Source organism: Eleginops maclovinus, chromosome 12 (genome assembly GCF_036324505.1).
Source record: "Eleginops maclovinus isolate JMC-PN-2008 ecotype Puerto Natales chromosome 12, JC_Emac_rtc_rv5, whole genome shotgun sequence".
In the NCBI taxonomy this organism is placed as follows: domain Eukaryota; kingdom Metazoa; phylum Chordata; class Actinopteri; order Perciformes; family Eleginopidae; genus Eleginops; species Eleginops maclovinus.
This window is the reverse complement of record NC_086360.1, coordinates 18063431-18081230: the sequence shown is the minus strand read 5'-3', so window position 1 is coordinate 18081230 and position 17800 is coordinate 18063431. Positions and strand designations below refer to the sequence as shown.

The 17800-nt window shown below is 38.3% G+C and overlaps 2 protein-coding genes across 6 annotated transcripts; one reads left to right on the top strand and one right to left on the bottom strand.

Annotated features, from left to right (window-relative positions):
* Nucleotides 1–423: 423 nt before the first annotated feature.
* On the bottom strand, nucleotides 424–9454 carry rnf34a (ring finger protein 34a). 5 transcript variants are annotated; one of them, XM_063897881.1, is made up of 8 exons: nucleotides 9296–9454; nucleotides 8247–8465; nucleotides 6793–7179; nucleotides 5970–6035; nucleotides 5177–5378; nucleotides 4595–4624; nucleotides 4346–4387; nucleotides 424–3418 (listed from the first exon to the last, which is right to left on the bottom strand). In XM_063897881.1, the coding sequence occupies exons 1-8, from the start codon at nucleotides 9299–9301 to the stop codon at nucleotides 3231–3233; spliced, it is 1140 nt and encodes a 379-aa protein (XP_063753951.1). In that variant the 5' UTR covers nucleotides 9302–9454; the 3' UTR covers nucleotides 424–3230. The 5 variants fall into 5 exon arrangements, with proteins under 5 accessions (XP_063753951.1, XP_063753952.1, XP_063753953.1 ...); XM_063897882.1 differs by having other exon boundaries at nucleotides 5970–6032; XM_063897883.1 differs by lacking the exon at nucleotides 9296–9454 and adding an exon at nucleotides 9075–9182.
* A 769-nt stretch (nucleotides 9455–10223) lies between these two features.
* On the top strand, nucleotides 10224–17008 carry c12h5orf34 (chromosome 12 C5orf34 homolog). Its single transcript, XM_063896526.1, is given in 12 exon segments — nucleotides 10224–10544; nucleotides 10713–10802; nucleotides 10895–11213; nucleotides 11216–11277; nucleotides 11351–11610; nucleotides 11713–11805; nucleotides 12043–12163; nucleotides 14667–14758; nucleotides 14842–14911; nucleotides 15108–15205; nucleotides 15291–15337; nucleotides 15848–17008. Coding segments are annotated over 12 exon segments (1686 nt in total). The 5' UTR covers nucleotides 10224–10292; the 3' UTR covers nucleotides 16030–17008.
* Nucleotides 17009–17800: the final 792 nt, after the last annotated feature.

Sequence of the window (17800 nt, the reverse complement as noted above, 5' to 3'; positions counted from 1 at the left end):
TACATTATATCTGACATACATTTCCTATCATGTTGTAGATCATGCTCCCCAACGAATGAAATGTTACATACTTTGGTGATACATTGATTGTGTCCTATTTTGTTTGAAATATGTAACAATTACAGGATGGATGTGATTTTAATTACACGTTACTCATATTCTCGCCCCGACAGGACAAGCTGTAATCATTTGGGGATGTCGTAGCGTCATCATCAGGTGTTAAATGCTTAATATTTCTTGAGATTATTTAAATTTGCTTTTTATTTTATTCACCTTACATTTGACATGCCAAAATCCAGTAAATATTTGGTGTTCTTGCCTTAAAATGATATTTCAATTATCAAAATGTAATGGATTCTTTTGTGTGGATTCATTCCAGTAGAGAGGACACTGTTGGTGATGCACAAGTACACACACACAGGCTTTAATTGAAATCTTTAATTACCAAAATAAAAAGTTCAACATTCCCAAATACAAAGACTTGCACACTATTATACCCTCTCTAAAGGAACAGTGCAACCTGCTCCGCTGCTGCTCATGATTGTAAGGACATCTTTATCTAATAGCAGCAATGTTGACTTTGTGTGGGCACAGTTCACAGCTGGGTACTTCTAAATGTGCAGGAGCAGGGCAAGTAAAAGTAAGGGAAGATGGGGGAATAACATAACCAGTGTCATCTCATCATGCTCTGATTTAAGAGGGACAGATATTTCAAGCTGTGCAGATTAAAAACAATTCAAACCACTTGACAGAAAAAACATTACTCTGTAATAATAAACCCAATCCCAGGGACATCTCAATAATCTGCTATTACCCCGTTAAAATCAAATGGAAAAAATAGATATTTACATCTCATATGGATCATTATATGCAAATGTACATTAGTTAAGTCATTATTTGTTATATACTTTCTATACCACAGGTGTCAGTAAACTTGGAACTATATCTTTGAATAGTTAGTTCAATACATTTCTCCTATATGAGAAAAAAATCAAAACTAAAAAGCACTTCATTCCACTCCAACGATATACAACAACAAAAATAAAAACGACATTCAGTTTCACATCCACAGTTCAGCTGGAAACAGGAAGATGGTTGGAGGAGTTAGCACCGGTTTTTGTCTCTAAACTAAAGCTGCTGAGACAGAAGTGACAGCTGAGGTTAGCTATTGCTGTAATGAAACTGTATGACGGTTTGAATGTGGAATGCATTTAGAGCTGCAGCGATGAGTCGTCTAATAAATTAAATCACTAACAGAAAAAAATTCAAATAAAGCAGTTTGAAAACGGAATAATGAGACGTTATGTTTTGCATGCCATAATGGATTTTTAGCCTCTAAAATATGGAGATTTATTGCATTGCTCTGTTTTATCCCATATTAAATCTTTGGGTTTTGGACTCACACAATAAAACATTTAAAGACGACCCTAGATTTTGAGAAACTGGGATGCATATTTTGCTATATTTTCTAACATTTTATAGACCAAAAAATATATCAAGAAACTAACGGGCAGAAAAATGAACCACCAGTTGCAGCCCTAAGTGTATTATTTTGCGCCTCTAAAACAATAATAATTCAATTTAATTAATAATGCATATTACAACTCATAGCACTTGCTCATTTCTAGGCTCAGTAACACTAGGTTTAATTGTCAAAGAAAACAGAAGCTCAATTATTTCTAATTGGTTTTCAACTGACATAAACAAAGTTAGTAGCCTTAAACTTCATCCCACAAGGTTTTCAAGAATCAGTACGCATGCTACTTCAGTCATTGTAATTGGTCATAGTTTAAAGGGTGTTGTGAGCAGTGGTGCATTAACACAGTGTGAACAAAGTGCTGAAAATCAACAACCTCACATGATGACACCCACACAGTGGAGAGGGGAGGAAATGGGTGACAAGCATTACCCATTATTTGGCACCTTCTTCACTCACCCTCTGTCTTGTGGTGAGGTTCAGTTTGCTTCTGTCCTCGGTGTTTCTTAGATATGTTGTGACGTGCAGCAGTTTTAAAGACGCTACAGTTTATAGGCAGATCTGAGGGTGATGCGTTGTGTTAAACAGGACCACACATTCTTTGCTTTGAGAAACTGTAAGAAAAGTTTAACAGACACTTAGGAATGAACACAGATAAGAGATATGTTTACTTGAGGGATGACTGAAACCAAAATGTTCCTCACAATATTTCAATGTGCAAATAGTGTGAGAACATGGGAACAACCACAAAATAAGTATTTTGGGGATTTAAAGTAATGAGCTGCATGGTTAATTTAAGAGGTGGATGTTTTAAAGTGGGGTTATATGAGGTACTTCCACAGTCAGTGTATTACTTAAACCAGGGTTGTCCAAACTTTTTTCCCTGAGGGCCACATACAGAAAAACATAGAAAGGTCTGGGCCCCTCACTAGAGGTGAGGTATACTGCCTCAGAAGTTAAGTTATAAGTTAGCAAAATTAATCAAATGTAGGTACATTTTTCTTTATACTTGAATATGCTTTAAGAAACATCTCAGCTCTCCGTAGGGTTTCAGTTATTTAGTTGGCAGCTCATTTCTTATCAGATTGCTGATAATAAGGGGAAATATGAAGAGTCTATTTCAAGTTTGTTATGCGAATAAGTTATTGGACTATGATTTGTTTGAAACATTTTTAAACTTTAATTGACTCAATTTATTTGAAAACTGGTCTTATTAACACATGAATACTGTGTAAAATATTAAGTGTACATATTTAAGAAGTACAATATAGGAAAAGCACAAATTTCAGGTGAGGACATATTCCATTCTACTTTTAGCATATGCTGAGGGCCAATTAAAAGTGGGTCGCGGGCCGCATTTGGCCACCAGGCCGTAGTTTTGACACCCCAGACTTAGAGCAACTGGCACCCACAGTTTGGAGTCGCAGACAAGAGTACCAGCCCTTGAGCTAAGCATATTACTACTGTGGACAAGGGAGCATCAAAACAGTGAGATGGCTCTTTCCAAAGAGGGGCTCAAACCTTTGTCTTTCTCTACATTCGGCTCTAATCAAGGCCACCAAACTCCATTGAAAAATAATTTTACCTCACAGAACACCGCAGCTGCTGGTCTACTACTGCTTCAGTCGTAGAAGCTTATCTTACCAAAGTCACACAATATCTTATTAAGTTAGTATCTCATACAATCCCCACTTCAAATCAGACACACTGTCCCTCTAAGGTACAGCCTCAGTCTGAGACTTGCAGAGGTGCATTAGGACTTGAAGACGTGCACAGCCCTCACAACGTACTGCCTGCAGATCGGGCACTCGTTCATCCGCTTGCCGCACTTGGTGCAGGTGACCATGTGACCGCACTCCAGGAGGACGCAGTCGATTACAGCGTCCATGCAGATCCTGCAGAGGTTGTCGTCCTGGATCGTCAGCGGACCCTTCTCACAGTCTGAAGGAGAGAGGTGACAGCAAATGTTAGGAAACTGTTTTAAAAGGAATACCTCACCCACAAGATGATCAAATGCCTGTTGAACAAACAATAAAAAATGGAAGAGAGTCCATGCGGGCCCTGTTTAAAACAGCAGAACTACATCCTTTTACAAATGTTGAAACAGCTTGTGCAGTATAATCAATGTCTTATTTATCCAGTCGTATGCTCTATTCTTCCCAAAGGCATGCCGTTATTTTTATTTTTGATGTCATTTTGCTGTTGTTAACAAAGCCCCCATTATTTTTATTAATTTGGACTTCTCTCTTTTATTTTTAAATCCTTGTTCACCGTTTTCTTCAAGAATTCATGTAACACGGTGAGCAACTGATATGCAAATGGTCCTTAAATGGGTGGAGTTCTCCTTCAAACACAGCGATGAAATAACAGAGTGATATATCATGCACTGAGGAGGCAAGAAGGTGCAGCAACATACTCAGCAGTTCCATAAAACACCTCATCTTACCCAGAGTGCCTTATCCTGGTGAGGTCATGCTCACAATCTACTCAAAAATGTCAATACCGTTATAGCAATGTGTTAAGGTGTTTCTATGACGACCATACAGTCTTTATAAGTGGAAGCGTGCTGCTAAGAGAGTGGGTTTACACGGCTTATATACTACACTTGTGATAGTGATTTGCTTCACACATTCAAGCACATGAATAGATGGTCTCATGGTGGATCGATGTACCTGTGGGATGAATCATATTCATCCTTTTTAAGACAACCCTCACATTAAATGTCATTCCACACAGGGAGGACACATATGGGGATTACACAAAGAGGAAAGTTGGATAACGAATGATAATGGGCTCACAGTGAATACAGATGTGGTGGTGAGTCACAGGTGGTGCATGTGACCATGGCAACAGTTGCATAAGCCTTACCTCCGACGGCCCCGTTGCAGATAGGAGGGGGAAAGGCCACCACTTAAGTGTGATAGGAGTAAAGCAAGCAAGAGATATTTCATTATGATTCTGATTGAGAAAAACTGATTTAGTTTTTGCATAATTATGATTTCTACCGACAGTATATTGTCATGAGGAGCACTGATATTGGGCTTTTGTGGTTAAAAACAGGATGTGGTTTCCAATGCTGACATCTAGGAGAGTGCACACAGTTGAATGACAGCTTACCTGTGGTTTCAGTACTGCTCACATTTTCCACTGAAAGGAAAACAATTTGAAATTAGTATTGTGACACAGCTTAAATTCTGTTCTATCAATACCAAGGCTTGAACGAATATTTAAAACTTAATTTATAACTTTTTTCATTTGAATTAAATCCACATTAGATTGCAGTCTATTATTTATACTTCTTTTGTTTCATTGTGGTCAAATTGTTTGCCCTCCTGCTTGCCGCACACAAAGGGAGGCAGGATCTTATATAACAGACAGACTAGCAGGAATCGTTTAAAAACCGAAATAATGTTTATTAAAGAAAGTTGATTTAATTAAAAAAGGACTTGTTGACTACTAGATGAGTCACTGCATTAGGTGCAGCTTTTGTTTTTTAGCGTGATAACTTCATAAAAATAATTACAGACTTTTGAAGCTTCGTTGGAAAACCTCCATGGAAGCCCTTGAATGGACATTTGGTACAGCCCTAGTAAATACATTCAGTAGTAAATGTATGTAAACAGGACATTGTTACAGCCAACAACTGTCAAACTAAATCCCACAGTATTTACTCTACACTATGACTAAGTTGATACCCACATGATTTCCTGTTTTCCTCCGTCTCTCTGTACAGTCTGCTGACCCGCTCCACCAGCTCCCACTTCTCACAGCACCCTGAAAAGTTGACAAAGTTCCTGGCGAGGATCTCCTTCAGCTGCCGGACAGACAGGCCCTCGATGTCCCTCAAGCTGGAGATATCTGAGAGCGACGCTCTGGCCCGACGCCGCGTCTGAGGACTGACCTGAAGGAGCAGGAATCAAGACATAAGGAGGAAAAATGAATTGAAGGTTGAGATTTCCCTTAAAAATCTTGGCAGATTAGCCTCACGCCTAACAAAGGAAAGGGGTTGCACATATACTTAGTGACAAAAATTGTACTATCTATGAGAGTTAGATAAAAATACAGCTTATATTTCCAAAAATCCTGTGTTGTGTTTATAAGCAATCATGCAGCATCACTTGAGAATTCTTGTAATGAATGGTTATGCAATATAAAAAAGGGGTTTATTACTGCTTGTTTTGAGCGAGAACACTTTTTTGGAGCACGGGGGGAAGATGTTTGAGTGTGCTTAGAAAATGCGATAGAGTCTTTTGTTTCATTGTTTGCTCATTCAAATCCAGCTTGGCAATTTTAGGCATTAGCATTTAATTTGCGACCCTTATATTGCTTTTCCGGCAATTTTCAACACAAAATTATATACTGCATATATAGCTGTGACATCAGCGATTTCTATTTATATGCATTCAGCAACAGAAATGAAATGCACTTTCTACAACTTCACATATGAATGATTTCATAATGAAAGCAGGAAATTGTATAGATGACTGATTACCTCCGGAGTGTGTTCACTGGGGTCCAAGTTGAGGAGAGACACAGATGTGGCATCACCTATATCCTGCTACACAGCAGCAGCAATAACAAACATTAGTTTGCAAGACATGTGGGGAATAAGCCCGATGACTAAGTATCAGGATTGCACACTCTTCAAATCTCATTGATACTCTGGGATCCAAAATGTTTCATAGCTTCGGTTCGTAGAAAAGCTTACTGCTCCCTAAGCAGGCCAAGTATTTATAGTGGAGCATGGCCGCTCAGTGCCTGTTATGGCTCTTCGTACTTGCTTTCTAGTCCTGATCATTCGATTTTCAATTGGCTTTTGGTAAAGCCAGAATGAAAGGATGAAGAATAAATCTCAATGAGGCTCATTTGTGACACCTCAACAAATAGTCGGACTGAAGAGATGATACGATTTATAAGATCAGCACAATTAACACAAATGCCTGAACAAAAACACTAGTGTGGACTCTTTACAAATGTAAGCTTTGTGACTAAAGGCCATTATTGGACATTTTTTTTACAATATTGAGAACAAACAAGAATGTAGTCACAGGTTCCAAATATAAGAAGCTAGCAGACAACCTTCTCTTCATGATAACATAGATCTGGATTTATGTATAGATAAAAAACATTGAGATGTTGAGACAATTTCAAGTGCATCTCCTTCCTACAGAGCCCAGCAATGAAATTGTTAAACATGTTGCTTTTTGTGAGTTTATATAAATGTAACTTATGTTAGGGACATATGCTTTTGTCTCGTATCTATTGCAGTACACTGAATTTAATCACAAAAATCATACAGAGTTTGAAGTTCTGACCTGATTGGTATCAGAGCTATCACTCCTGCTGAGCTGCTCCTCCTGAGAGGCGACGAAGGCCGACAGCTCTGAGGCTGACTGCGTGGTAGAAGGGGTCGGCGTGTACACCGCACGTGACTGGAGGCTCGCCGTGTCGGGGTCCTCCTCTTCCTCAATGCCTCGGTGACAAAGCACTAAGTCCACCAGGTCTTCTTTTTCCCTGCAGGTATCCGTGGGGACGTTACGTAGCAGTAAGTACTGACGCAGGTCCCTGACTCGTAGGCGCATGAGCCGTGGCCGCTGAAACGCTGTTGCCTTCAGCAAATGACATGTGGCACAGATACGCAGATTTCCCTGAAGCACGGAGCACAGAGAGCAGAAGCTCTTCTTGCAGTCGCAGCAAATATACTGCAGAAACATAGAGAGAAAAACAAGATGATGGAAATTAGGCAATTTGGGAATATGTCTAGTGAGTTACTGTCAAAACATTAAGAATAAAAATGCATTTAAAGGAATGTGAAGATTGGATATGTGAGAATTTTCATTAACATGATAATTGTGAATTTTTGTGTTTTTGTCTTGTTTGCTTTTATGGAAAAGGATAAAAAAATAGAGCTGATTTATAAAACAGAATTAACCAAGTATTAAAGAACAGACTTGGGATGGGATAAATGTGACAGGAACATGTCATATTGCAAACACCTACGTTGGCCTAAATTGCTTCTATTTAACCTTTTGTCTAATTTTAACATTTTGCCTTACTGGAAGGCACCTCGATGTCAGAAGTCCTTTCCTGCATTCTTCAATCCCTCACATCTGCTCTACCTCTCCGGGCACAGAGACAGGAGGACGCTCATTTCTTTTAAGTGACAAACATCAAACAGTAATAAATGCAAGATGTGGGATTAGACTGACATGGTAAGGGTTCAGACAGAATGAGACCATAAGCCATGAATGAACATGAACATTCGTTGAAGATATTACAGAGCAAGTATGGTGTCCATCTGTCTCTGCAATCAGATAGAACGGCACAGCCTTCTCATTAGAAATTAATAGCCTCTGGGTGTAAATTAAATTGAGTTTTGATCTCTTTTTTTTACGTTGCAAAACATATTTTTTAGGTGATCAGTTGTGCTCTATACTAGTGCTATATAATTATTTAAACATTCCCTCTGTAGTGATGACTACGATTAAATAATATTTTATACTAATAGTTAGAAAGTCACTTTTAGGCCAGTGGTCATACAATACTATAAATATAAAGACCAATTACTAATGTAGACAAGAAACCAAGTCTAAAAAAACATGTACTCTATATGCCAATAACTAGATGCATTTTTTCCTAAGCCAAGAACAGCAGGTAATTTGTCCTTCGGTTTAAAATATTCATCTAATACCTCCCTCTGCTTCTACACAAACACCTTTCCTACTAATGAAGATAGTAGATCCTTTATCATGTACTGGAAGACACCTACCTTCCTCCTAAAGACTGAGAAGGCCTGACCACAGGCCTTGCATACCAGACTGGGACTTCCTGAGCTGGCGGGCGGGTATGTGGAGTATCCCGCACTGGGGGCAAATCTGAAGGGTCCAGCACCGGCCCCAAACCCTGGCTGCTGGCCTCTGACGGCCCCAGTTCCCATGACTTCATTCAGCAAACCACAGCATGAAGCCCACATGGACGAGGCCCCTGCCTGACCATCAGAAAACACAGCATCGTTTCAGAATCTCACATTCAGCTTGTAGACATTAATAGAAACACAACATTACGATTATTTGCATCTCACATACTTATTTATTATTACAATAAGCAGTACTTTATTTTACCTTCAATTTTGAGCTCATGTTATTCTATTTTAAGTAGGCTATATAGTTCACTTCTCCTACAACACAGGAGTCATGCAACATTCTCCTGCAATATTTTATTGCTATTCTGTTATTCCTTGCACTTTAAAAAACAAAAATGTTATTGTCAGGTGTGTGACATATTTATGTCGCATTAATGGAGAAGCCTGGCACTGGTTTTATTGCGTTGACGACAGTGTAGCTACAATGACATAACCTTTGAATCTTGATTTGTGCGCTGAATCAAGCCACATTCTTTGCTAAGTTGCCTCATTTTGATGAATATTATAAATAATACCTAAACACCTTTAAGCACAACGCTAGGTTACACAATGAAAGCACAAGCTGTCAGACAGGAAGAGCAAGCTGTCAAAACACTACCCCAACACAGACAATTACTTTAAGCAAGCTGCATTTTAAAACACTTTTGATACTAATACAAATAACAAAACACATACTCAAATGCATTGACCAAAACAATAGCATGCCTTATATTCCTGTCAGGTCGATGTTTGGCAGCTGTCACTGAGTTGCTGCCTTGTGACAATTATCTGGCAGAGGTTAGGTGAGCTAACGTCAGTGGCATGAAGCTTCTGTAGCTAACGTTAGCTCGCTGCTGCTAGCCTAAGTCTAAGCAGAACTAAAAATGGATCAGAGGTTATGTAAAGAAAAATGGTACCTTCATTGCAGCTCCGACGTATCTACTGTGGAAGAGGCGGCAGGCGGTGAAAACATTGCAATATGAAGCATCACTTCTTAAATTGCACGAATACGTCTTGGTGTGATGAAAGCAATGTTCTAGCCCCGAGCCAGGCTGCTTCTTCTGTGTGAGCTGCTGCAGCCTGCACGCAGCCACAGTGTTTTACTGCCCTCCACAGACCAGTGTGCAGCAGTCCATTGTTGTTCCTTTTGTCAGATGGAACACACCTTTTTTAACAGGATTTTATATTTCTATTTTATTTTCTATGCATATATTTTTAGGAACAATTCAACAGTTTCTTCATTGTAAGGTCTCTTTGTTTTAAAAAGCTCATGTGACCATATGACTCCAAATCATTGCAGATGAGTATATCGTAAATACTTTTATTTGAATTAAGACCAATGGAATGTATATTGGAATTTGAACAATAAAATCAGCTTTACTAAATAAGTTTAGTATGGACTTTGTATAGGTTCCACATAACCGGTCTTACTCAATGGGCAATTGTATTAATACAGTAAACTATAAGGTCACACCTTTTTTAATATAATTTTAAAGATTCAGTATTTCATATTATGACATTTTAGGATTTTACTGAAATACTGGATTTTTTTCAATAATCCATATCTCAGTTGGCCCAAGAGAGCCAAATCAGTGCAGCATTGTGTTTATCTATGGTAAGACCTCCTTATATTGGATTATACCACATTTCCTTTAACAAACATGCGTAGCTATGAACATTCAGCAGTTTTCTTTTAGGAAGTTTACATGTTTACGTGTGGCTTGCAGTTTATAGCTAATATATGCTACAAAAGTAGGTGGTTTGAGTGTAGACAAAAATACCATGGTAAAAAAGCGAAGAAATAAAAGCACTTTCTGGCTGAAGCGCGCTCCCTCTCATGAGCGCGCCAATAACAAACGTCTCCATCTGATGACGTTGTGTTTTTGAGTTTAAGCGCGTTTCCAAGTTATATCCATGTCTCAAACACACAGTGAAAGTGGAGTCTCATTTTCAGGTTTAACGATGGAAACCAGCGTCAGTGACAGCTTGATGATCATGTATGAGGATGAATCGGTGGATGTTCGTTACGGAAACGGAGCTCAGTTACAGATGTCGCCGTGTGGCTGTGAGTTCACGATGGTCAAACCCAAAGACCCTTCAGGACACCCTCTGCAGCCCACTGAGAGAATCCGACAGAGGACCAGATTCACCATCAGCGCTTATAAGGTACAAAGTCTCAGCGTTTCTTTATAAATGTTTGTTAGTCCCAGTTTGTGCATGTCATTTATTTAAAGAGCTTCAAATGAGCTTACAGGCTGTTGTTTGCTTGGATGAAAGTACACAGTTTGGTTGTTTTCTGCATTATGTATTTAAAGTTATAATCTCATTTTACAGGAGTTTATGGTTGCAGCATTGGAATTTAGGAATAAATATGCAAGTCGACCATATCTGCCAGAGGAGCTCATCCCTGCTGACCAGAAACAGGTACCTAAAGCTATTTCCTTGCCAAATACTAGTCCCTCAAATTTAAGCAATGTTGTCTGAATTTTATATATTTTTTGCATTTCCTCCTGCAGCCTTTTGTCAGTATTGACTCGGATGTGCAGTGGCCTAAGTGGTCTTCCTGTGCTGCTGAGCTCGGACCTGGAGGTAAGACCATCATCAGGTCGGAGGAGGGACGAGCTGCGTTGATGCTGTCGGCCTCTGGTGAAGAATTCTCTGTTGAGTTCAGATGCAGCCTCAGTCAGACTCGGATTCAGCGCTGCAGCATGCAGGGTTTCAGCAGGGACTCTGACAGCAGCCCAGGAAATCAACATCAGCAACAGCTAGTACGCAATCTGATCTGTCAGGCCTCCAATGTTGAGGACAAAGAGGTTCATCAGGGAAAAGGAAGCAGAAGAATGAGTCTATTAGATCAAGGTCTTGTTCTCCTCGGACCCTCAGCACTGCTCAGACAAAGGTAATGCCTATAGGTAATATTCTTCTGCTTATATATCATAGATTTGATCTAATATTTGACTTCCCTTCCCCAGCCAGAGGAGATGTACCAGTCCACCACAGTGGTCCAGCATCACTCCTGCTGTGCCGTTGACCCAACCTGGTGCTACCCTCTGTCCTTGGCTCGGCATCTCTGGACGGCTCGTCTCTCTAAAGCTAAAGAAATCAGAACAGTTGAAACCAGCAACAACACGCAGGAACACGAGAGCATCAACATAACTATTTCCATCACAGAAAGGCGGTCTCATCTTCCTCAGGCACTGCCTCTCACATGTCCATCCCCTCACTGGCACAGGTTGAATGAGCAATTGACTTTAGTGGGAAAAGAAAACATATAAAGAACTATTTAATAATGTTCAAAGACGGATTTAACTCTCCTTACTTTGATGTATTTAAGGTGGACGGTTAAAGACGGCCTGGTGGAACATCCAGACCAAGATCTTCCAACAGAGTTGTTAAAAGTCATGTGGTGTCAAGGAGTCACCTACAGGTATGTTGTTTTTTAGGGATAAAAGTGATAGAATGGGATGTTTGAACCCGGGTTTTATGAGTTATTTTTGCATAGTCAGTGTGTTATTTTATAGAAGATGGTGGACAGTCGCCCCCAGTTTAGAGATGCAGATTGGAGTCACAGCACTGTACACAGCAGAACATATTTTAGCCACTTAAAAGAAGACAAATAAATGTATAGTGCTAATTATGTTTTTTCCTGCTGCCTCCTGTGTAGGATACTGAGCGGGACGGTCCCAGTCATAGAGGTTTCTCCAGGCGATGGATCAGTCATGCGATCTAACTGTGTCCTTAATAATTATTTTACCCATCACAAACCTGAGCTCCGGTCAGGGCAGGTATGTTTTGTCGTAACAGCTTTAACTAAAACGAAAAAGACAAAACAGAAAAAATGTGAGGATAGGCTTACCTTTAAGAGAAACTAAACTGAAACCATATTAAATCTTCATAAAACACAAATAAATGTACAGTAAAAGACAAGGCATGAATACTTGTCAATCCCCATGGGAACCACAGTAATTTTGCAGACTTGAGAATGCAGGATATACAGTGGTATGCAAAAGTTTGGGCACCCCTTAGGAAAACCACTGCATCAGTTTGTCACTTGCTGAGCTTTTGAAGCAGCAACTTCATTTTAACATATGTTATACCTTATGGTAACAGAAACATCTCAGTAGTGAAATAACTTTTATTGGTCAAACAGAAACATGTTTATGTGCATTCAAACAAAAATAGGCATGTGCATAAATTTGGGCACCCCTAAGAAATAATTCCATTAATATTTAGTATTGCCTCCTTTTGCTGCAATAACGGCCTGTAGACGCCTCCTGTAGCCACAGACAAGTCCCTTAAGCCTGGCAGGTGGTATTTTGGCCCATTCTTCCACACAAAACGTCTCCAGTTCAGTCAGGTTTCTTGGCCTCCGTGCATGGACAGCCTTCTTCAAATAAATCCATACATTTTCAATGATGTTAAGGTCTGGGGACTGGGATGGCCATTCCAGAACATTGTACCTGTGCTTCTGCATGAATTCCTTGGTGGATTTTGATCGGTGCTTAGGATCATTGTCCTGCTGAAAAATCCAACCCCGGCGTAGCTTCAACTTTGTGACTGACTCTAGAACATTCTTGTCAAGAATCTCCTGGTACTGTAAGGAATTCATGTGGCCCTCAACTTTAACAAGTTTTCCAGTACCTGTGCTAGCCACACAGCCCCATAACATGATAGATCCTCCACCAAATTTTACAGTGGGCAACAAGTTCTTTTCATTGAATGCAGTGTGTTTTTTTCGCCATGCATACCTGTTCATGTTATGACCAAATAACTCAATCTTGGTCTCATCTGACCACAGTATTTTGTTCCAAAATGCTTCTGGCTTGTCCAGATGTGCTTTTGCATACCTCATGCGACTCTTCTTGTGATTAACACTCAGGAAAGGCTTTTTGCACATCACCCTTCCAATGAGCTCTTCCTGGTGCAAAGTACGCTGGATTGTGGAACGGTGAACAACTACACCATCAGCAGCCAGATGTTGTTGTAGTTCTCTGGAGGTGGTCTGTGGCTTCTCTGTGACCATTTTCACCATCCTTCGCCTGTGCCTTTCCCCTATTTTTGTCGGCCTACCACATCTTTCCTTCACACGGACTGTTCCTGTGGCCTTCCATTTCACAACTACGTTTCTGACTGTGGAGACAGACAGTTTAAACCTGTCAGATAATTTTTTGTACCCTTCTCCTAATTTATAATGTTGGATTATCTTAGCTTTCAGGTCAGTGGAGAGTTGTTTTGAGGTCCCCATCTTGCCACTCCCTAAGAAAGAACCTAGGCCAGGCACAGCCAGCTATTACCTATGTTAAATAGCCTTTTTCATGATTGGTTCCACCTGTCTTTGTAATTGAAGGTCTAATGAGCTAATCAAAGCAATTTTGTGCAGCAACCTGTCAGCTATAAATCCGTACAGGTGTTGAAATGAATGCTATTTATAAGGGTGCCCAAACTTTTGCACATCCCATTTTTTGCATTTTATTTTATTATAATAAAACTATGTAATGCTACCCTAAGAATTTTGGTCTGGAAAACACTAAAACGTCTACATCTTTGTAGGAAAACAAATGTTGTTGCTGTGATCTTCTATTATAAAGGAAAAGCAAATTGTCATGAAATCTCAGAGGGGTGCCCAAACTTTTGCATACCACTGTAGCTATATGAAATTGATTTCTAATGAATCCCTATCAAGGCAAGTCTTGTACTATTCATATCAAGTCTATTGTTCACCATGTTGATTCCTAATTCAAAAGATTAAAACATTTTTAGCTTTTTACTTATGCATGAATTAGTACTATAAGTATATGTTTGAGTTCAGTTTTACTTTATTATATATTAAAAACGTTTTGTGTTTTTTTTTATTTGGATTTTCTCTTTTTTTATTTATTATTATTATCGTTAACATTATTTATGTTTTCCTCTAATAAATAATGTATATATTATTTTTTATTATTGCTGTATCTCAATTTATAAAGGTAGGTACTCATTATCTGTTTGATGTCCTGAAATAGGCAATGAAATTAATAAAGTGACTAGGAAAAATTAAACGAAAACCAATATTCAAACAGCATGACCATTTGTACACAAAACAAACTTAATTTACTATAAAAGAAAATTAATAACAACTAAACCTTTGGGTAGAACAAAAAACTCCCTGTCAAAACTAAATAAATTATTCAAAATATTATAAACGTCATCATAACATCTACTCTACGAAATGTAAAATATAATTGTAACTGTTTTTGGGTCTAAAATACTTAACCTAACTGGCATTGATTGGTTGACTCTATCTCACAGGTGAAAGAGGTAACATATCATCTGAACAACCTTCCCCCTGATGTACCTGGACAGCTGTACTCTGTGTGCTCCATTGTGAGCCGTGCAAGCAGGTGAGCCACGGCTTCATCACAGGCTGATAAGTTAAAAGACTTTTTTGCATCAGTCCCTGACCATCATCACCTCTCTGTTACAGGATACTCGCTTGCTATAACGAGGCCAAGCAATCACTAAAGCTCCCTGCGACACCAAGCTGCCTTCAAGAGGTAAAATAAAGTAGGAAACTGAATATTTATTCGGTTTTGATCTGACAAAACAAATTATTTAGGGCTTTGAGAAACTGGGTTGAGCTTCATTTTGTTTTACAGATTGATTGGGAATATTAATCTAGAACATTTTCAAATCAATGATAATTATAACCTTTAGTTGCAGCCATAATGTTGATTGTTATGTTGTATACAGGGGAGACGTTCTTCTCAACCAGCAAGGATGGAAGAACATCTTCTCAATCTTGTTTCTTTTGAGCAGCATCTGAATGTCACACAGACTCTAGAAAATCGGTGAGTTTGATCACTCTAGGTGTATATATTTAATAATACTTTTAATAATTGTATGTAATGTTATCTGACTTTCCATTCCATTCAGGTCAGATCTGGTAGCTGCAGAGTTGGAGAAGATTAAACGTTTCAACTGTATCCTTTGCTTAAAGGGACTTTTACCATCAATATATGAATTCAAATCAGCTGGGAGTCTTTTCATGAATTGACACTAAACACTAACCATAACCCCTGGCCTTGCGATAACAATGAAATCACTCAAAGACAATCAGAAATACACTCAAAATGACCAAAAGAAATATTAGATTACACAGAGACACATAAATGGCAACAATGAAACAGAGAATGACTATAAGAACTCTGTCTTCAAATAGACACAAATCAACCAAAAAGAGACACAATATGACACGAAAAACATTCAAAACAACTACAAAGACACAATACCACTATAAAAACATACAAATAAATGCAAAGCCACAACAAAAAGAGGCTTATCTGTGAAGTGTGCATGTGTCTATGTTGAAGAGGTTGTTGGGCCTTTTGAATGACTGCTGTTGTCTCATAATAAATCCTGTATATGTACTTTTACTATACAGAGATATTGCTGAAGAAGATTGTGTGTGCTCTTTAACATCCTATGCCCAGTTTTGTTGGAGAACAACCACCTGATAACAAGTGATAAAGGATGTGGGAAACTTGAAAGTAGTTCTCCACAGGATGTCAATCATGAACCGGTGAATGAGGACTGCATCGCCGATGCTCTACAGAAAACATTCAAAGCCATACAGGACATTGATGCTCTCATTTCCGCAGCCACACTGACCTGAATCTTAAAGGAATTTTAAATGTTTGGAAGACAAAGCTATTTTCAAACTCACAAATATGGATTCTCCTTGATTCATCTTGATTGTGTTAGGAATTATTGTGAAAGTGAAATTACAGCCAATAAATGATTGGCTGTAATAAGTGCAGCCTCTACAAACTCCAGTACTTGGTACTTTACTAGAAAACCATAACAATGAGGTCTGAAATGCTGGGGTAAGTTTAGTGACGTAACAAAATGTTTATTTTGGATGTTCTTCCCCACTACATGTTATGGAGGCAAAATAGCTCTCAAACTCTTAAAGTTGAAGATGTTGATGCCTGAAATGTCTCGCTTTAAAATATGCAAATACACTCGATTCCTTGGTAGATTAAAGCTGAAAAGAAAAACTACTTTCAAATGAATCTCAAATGTTTATTAAACTATTGCATCATTAATAATGAACCTGTGGCCGTCTTTAAGTGTACCAAACGTGTCCTTTCTCACTTAGTTAATAGTGAAATTCTTCCCTTTATAGGAGCATTTTTCTGTTTTTAGCAGTTGCATCAACAGCACTTCCCACCATAATCTAATATCAGTTGAATGGTTACTGAGAATGTATTTGTTTTTTCCTTATGCTGTTTCAGAATTTCTTTTCTTCTGTTATTATAGTGCCTTGTGAAGTAATGTTATTTATTTGGTTCATTTAACCTTGTTAAATCTTTTCCTGTCACTAATATGTATTCAAATTAAAAAGTGAAGACAAGCTCAAAGATTTGCTAAAACACATTGTCACTGAAAAAGGAAGTGAGGAAATCTGCAGAATATACTGATGTTTCCAGGAAAAACAGTCCCTACCTTTCTTCACAGGGCAGTGACCGGATAATGAAACAATGGACAGAACGACATTCTCAAAACATGAACCAGTAGAAGTTCGAAGTTGTAGGCTGTTTGAAATGCTATTAATTGTATTAATTGATAATTGTTTTTGTTTGAATATGACAATAAAGATAGATTTATTTTTGAATAAATGGGTCAGATTGTATTTATTATTTCAGTGGGTGCATTTAAAGTAGTTAATTATGATGTGGGAGACAAAATAGGTCTTAGTTTATCATTAATTTGAAGTATAATGAACTTTTATTGAAGGACTTAAAGGGTAAAATCATAAATATACATAAAGAAATATAACTGAACGTCTAAGGAAGTATTTATATTCTTAATTAAAACTATTTGAAATCATAAAAAAGTGGAGCACTTTCAACTCTACTGTTTGAAACATTGTAGATTGTTATGTATTGGTGACACCTACTGTTTCACAGGATTATTACAATCGTCAAAGTGCTTTTAAGTCAAAGAAGTTTTCACTTAAATCTATGACAATCGTTTTTACTGTGTTTATGGTATTAACTGTATTTCAAACCGTCAAGTGTACAACCTCCAGCCCTGCTTTAAAGACATCTGAAACTCCTATTACCATGTTTCATCTTATTTAACTTACCATGCTGAGCTTCCGAACATTTTGGAAAGACGAAATGCTTTCACAATATGCACAAATCCTGTTCATCTTCATTGGGGAAATGTTAAATGTACAACTAATAAATATTATTTGCAGTCATTTTATTATCCTGTGAGTACAGACATCAGGGTATCCATCAAATGGTGACTGAGTTAAGTTTCTATTTTATATAATAATGTTATATCTGGGATGAAAACTCTACAGTGCCATTATGATGGAGCCGCTTCTTCTTGACTTGCCACAAAATTGTCACAAGGTCAGATTTATGTTTTTAGCC

Excerpts from the sequence above, each read along its gene's own strand:
- rnf34a (XM_063897881.1), bottom strand. Across the intron at positions 5,379-5,969 it reads CCAGTGAACACACTCCGGAG|GTCAGTCCTCAGACGCGGCG; the intron begins GTAATCAGTCAT and ends CTGCTCCTTCAG. Across the intron at positions 4,388-4,594 it reads GAGCAGTACTGAAACCACAG|TGGTGGCCTTTCCCCCTCCT; the intron begins GTAAGCTGTCAT and ends ATCACACTTAAG.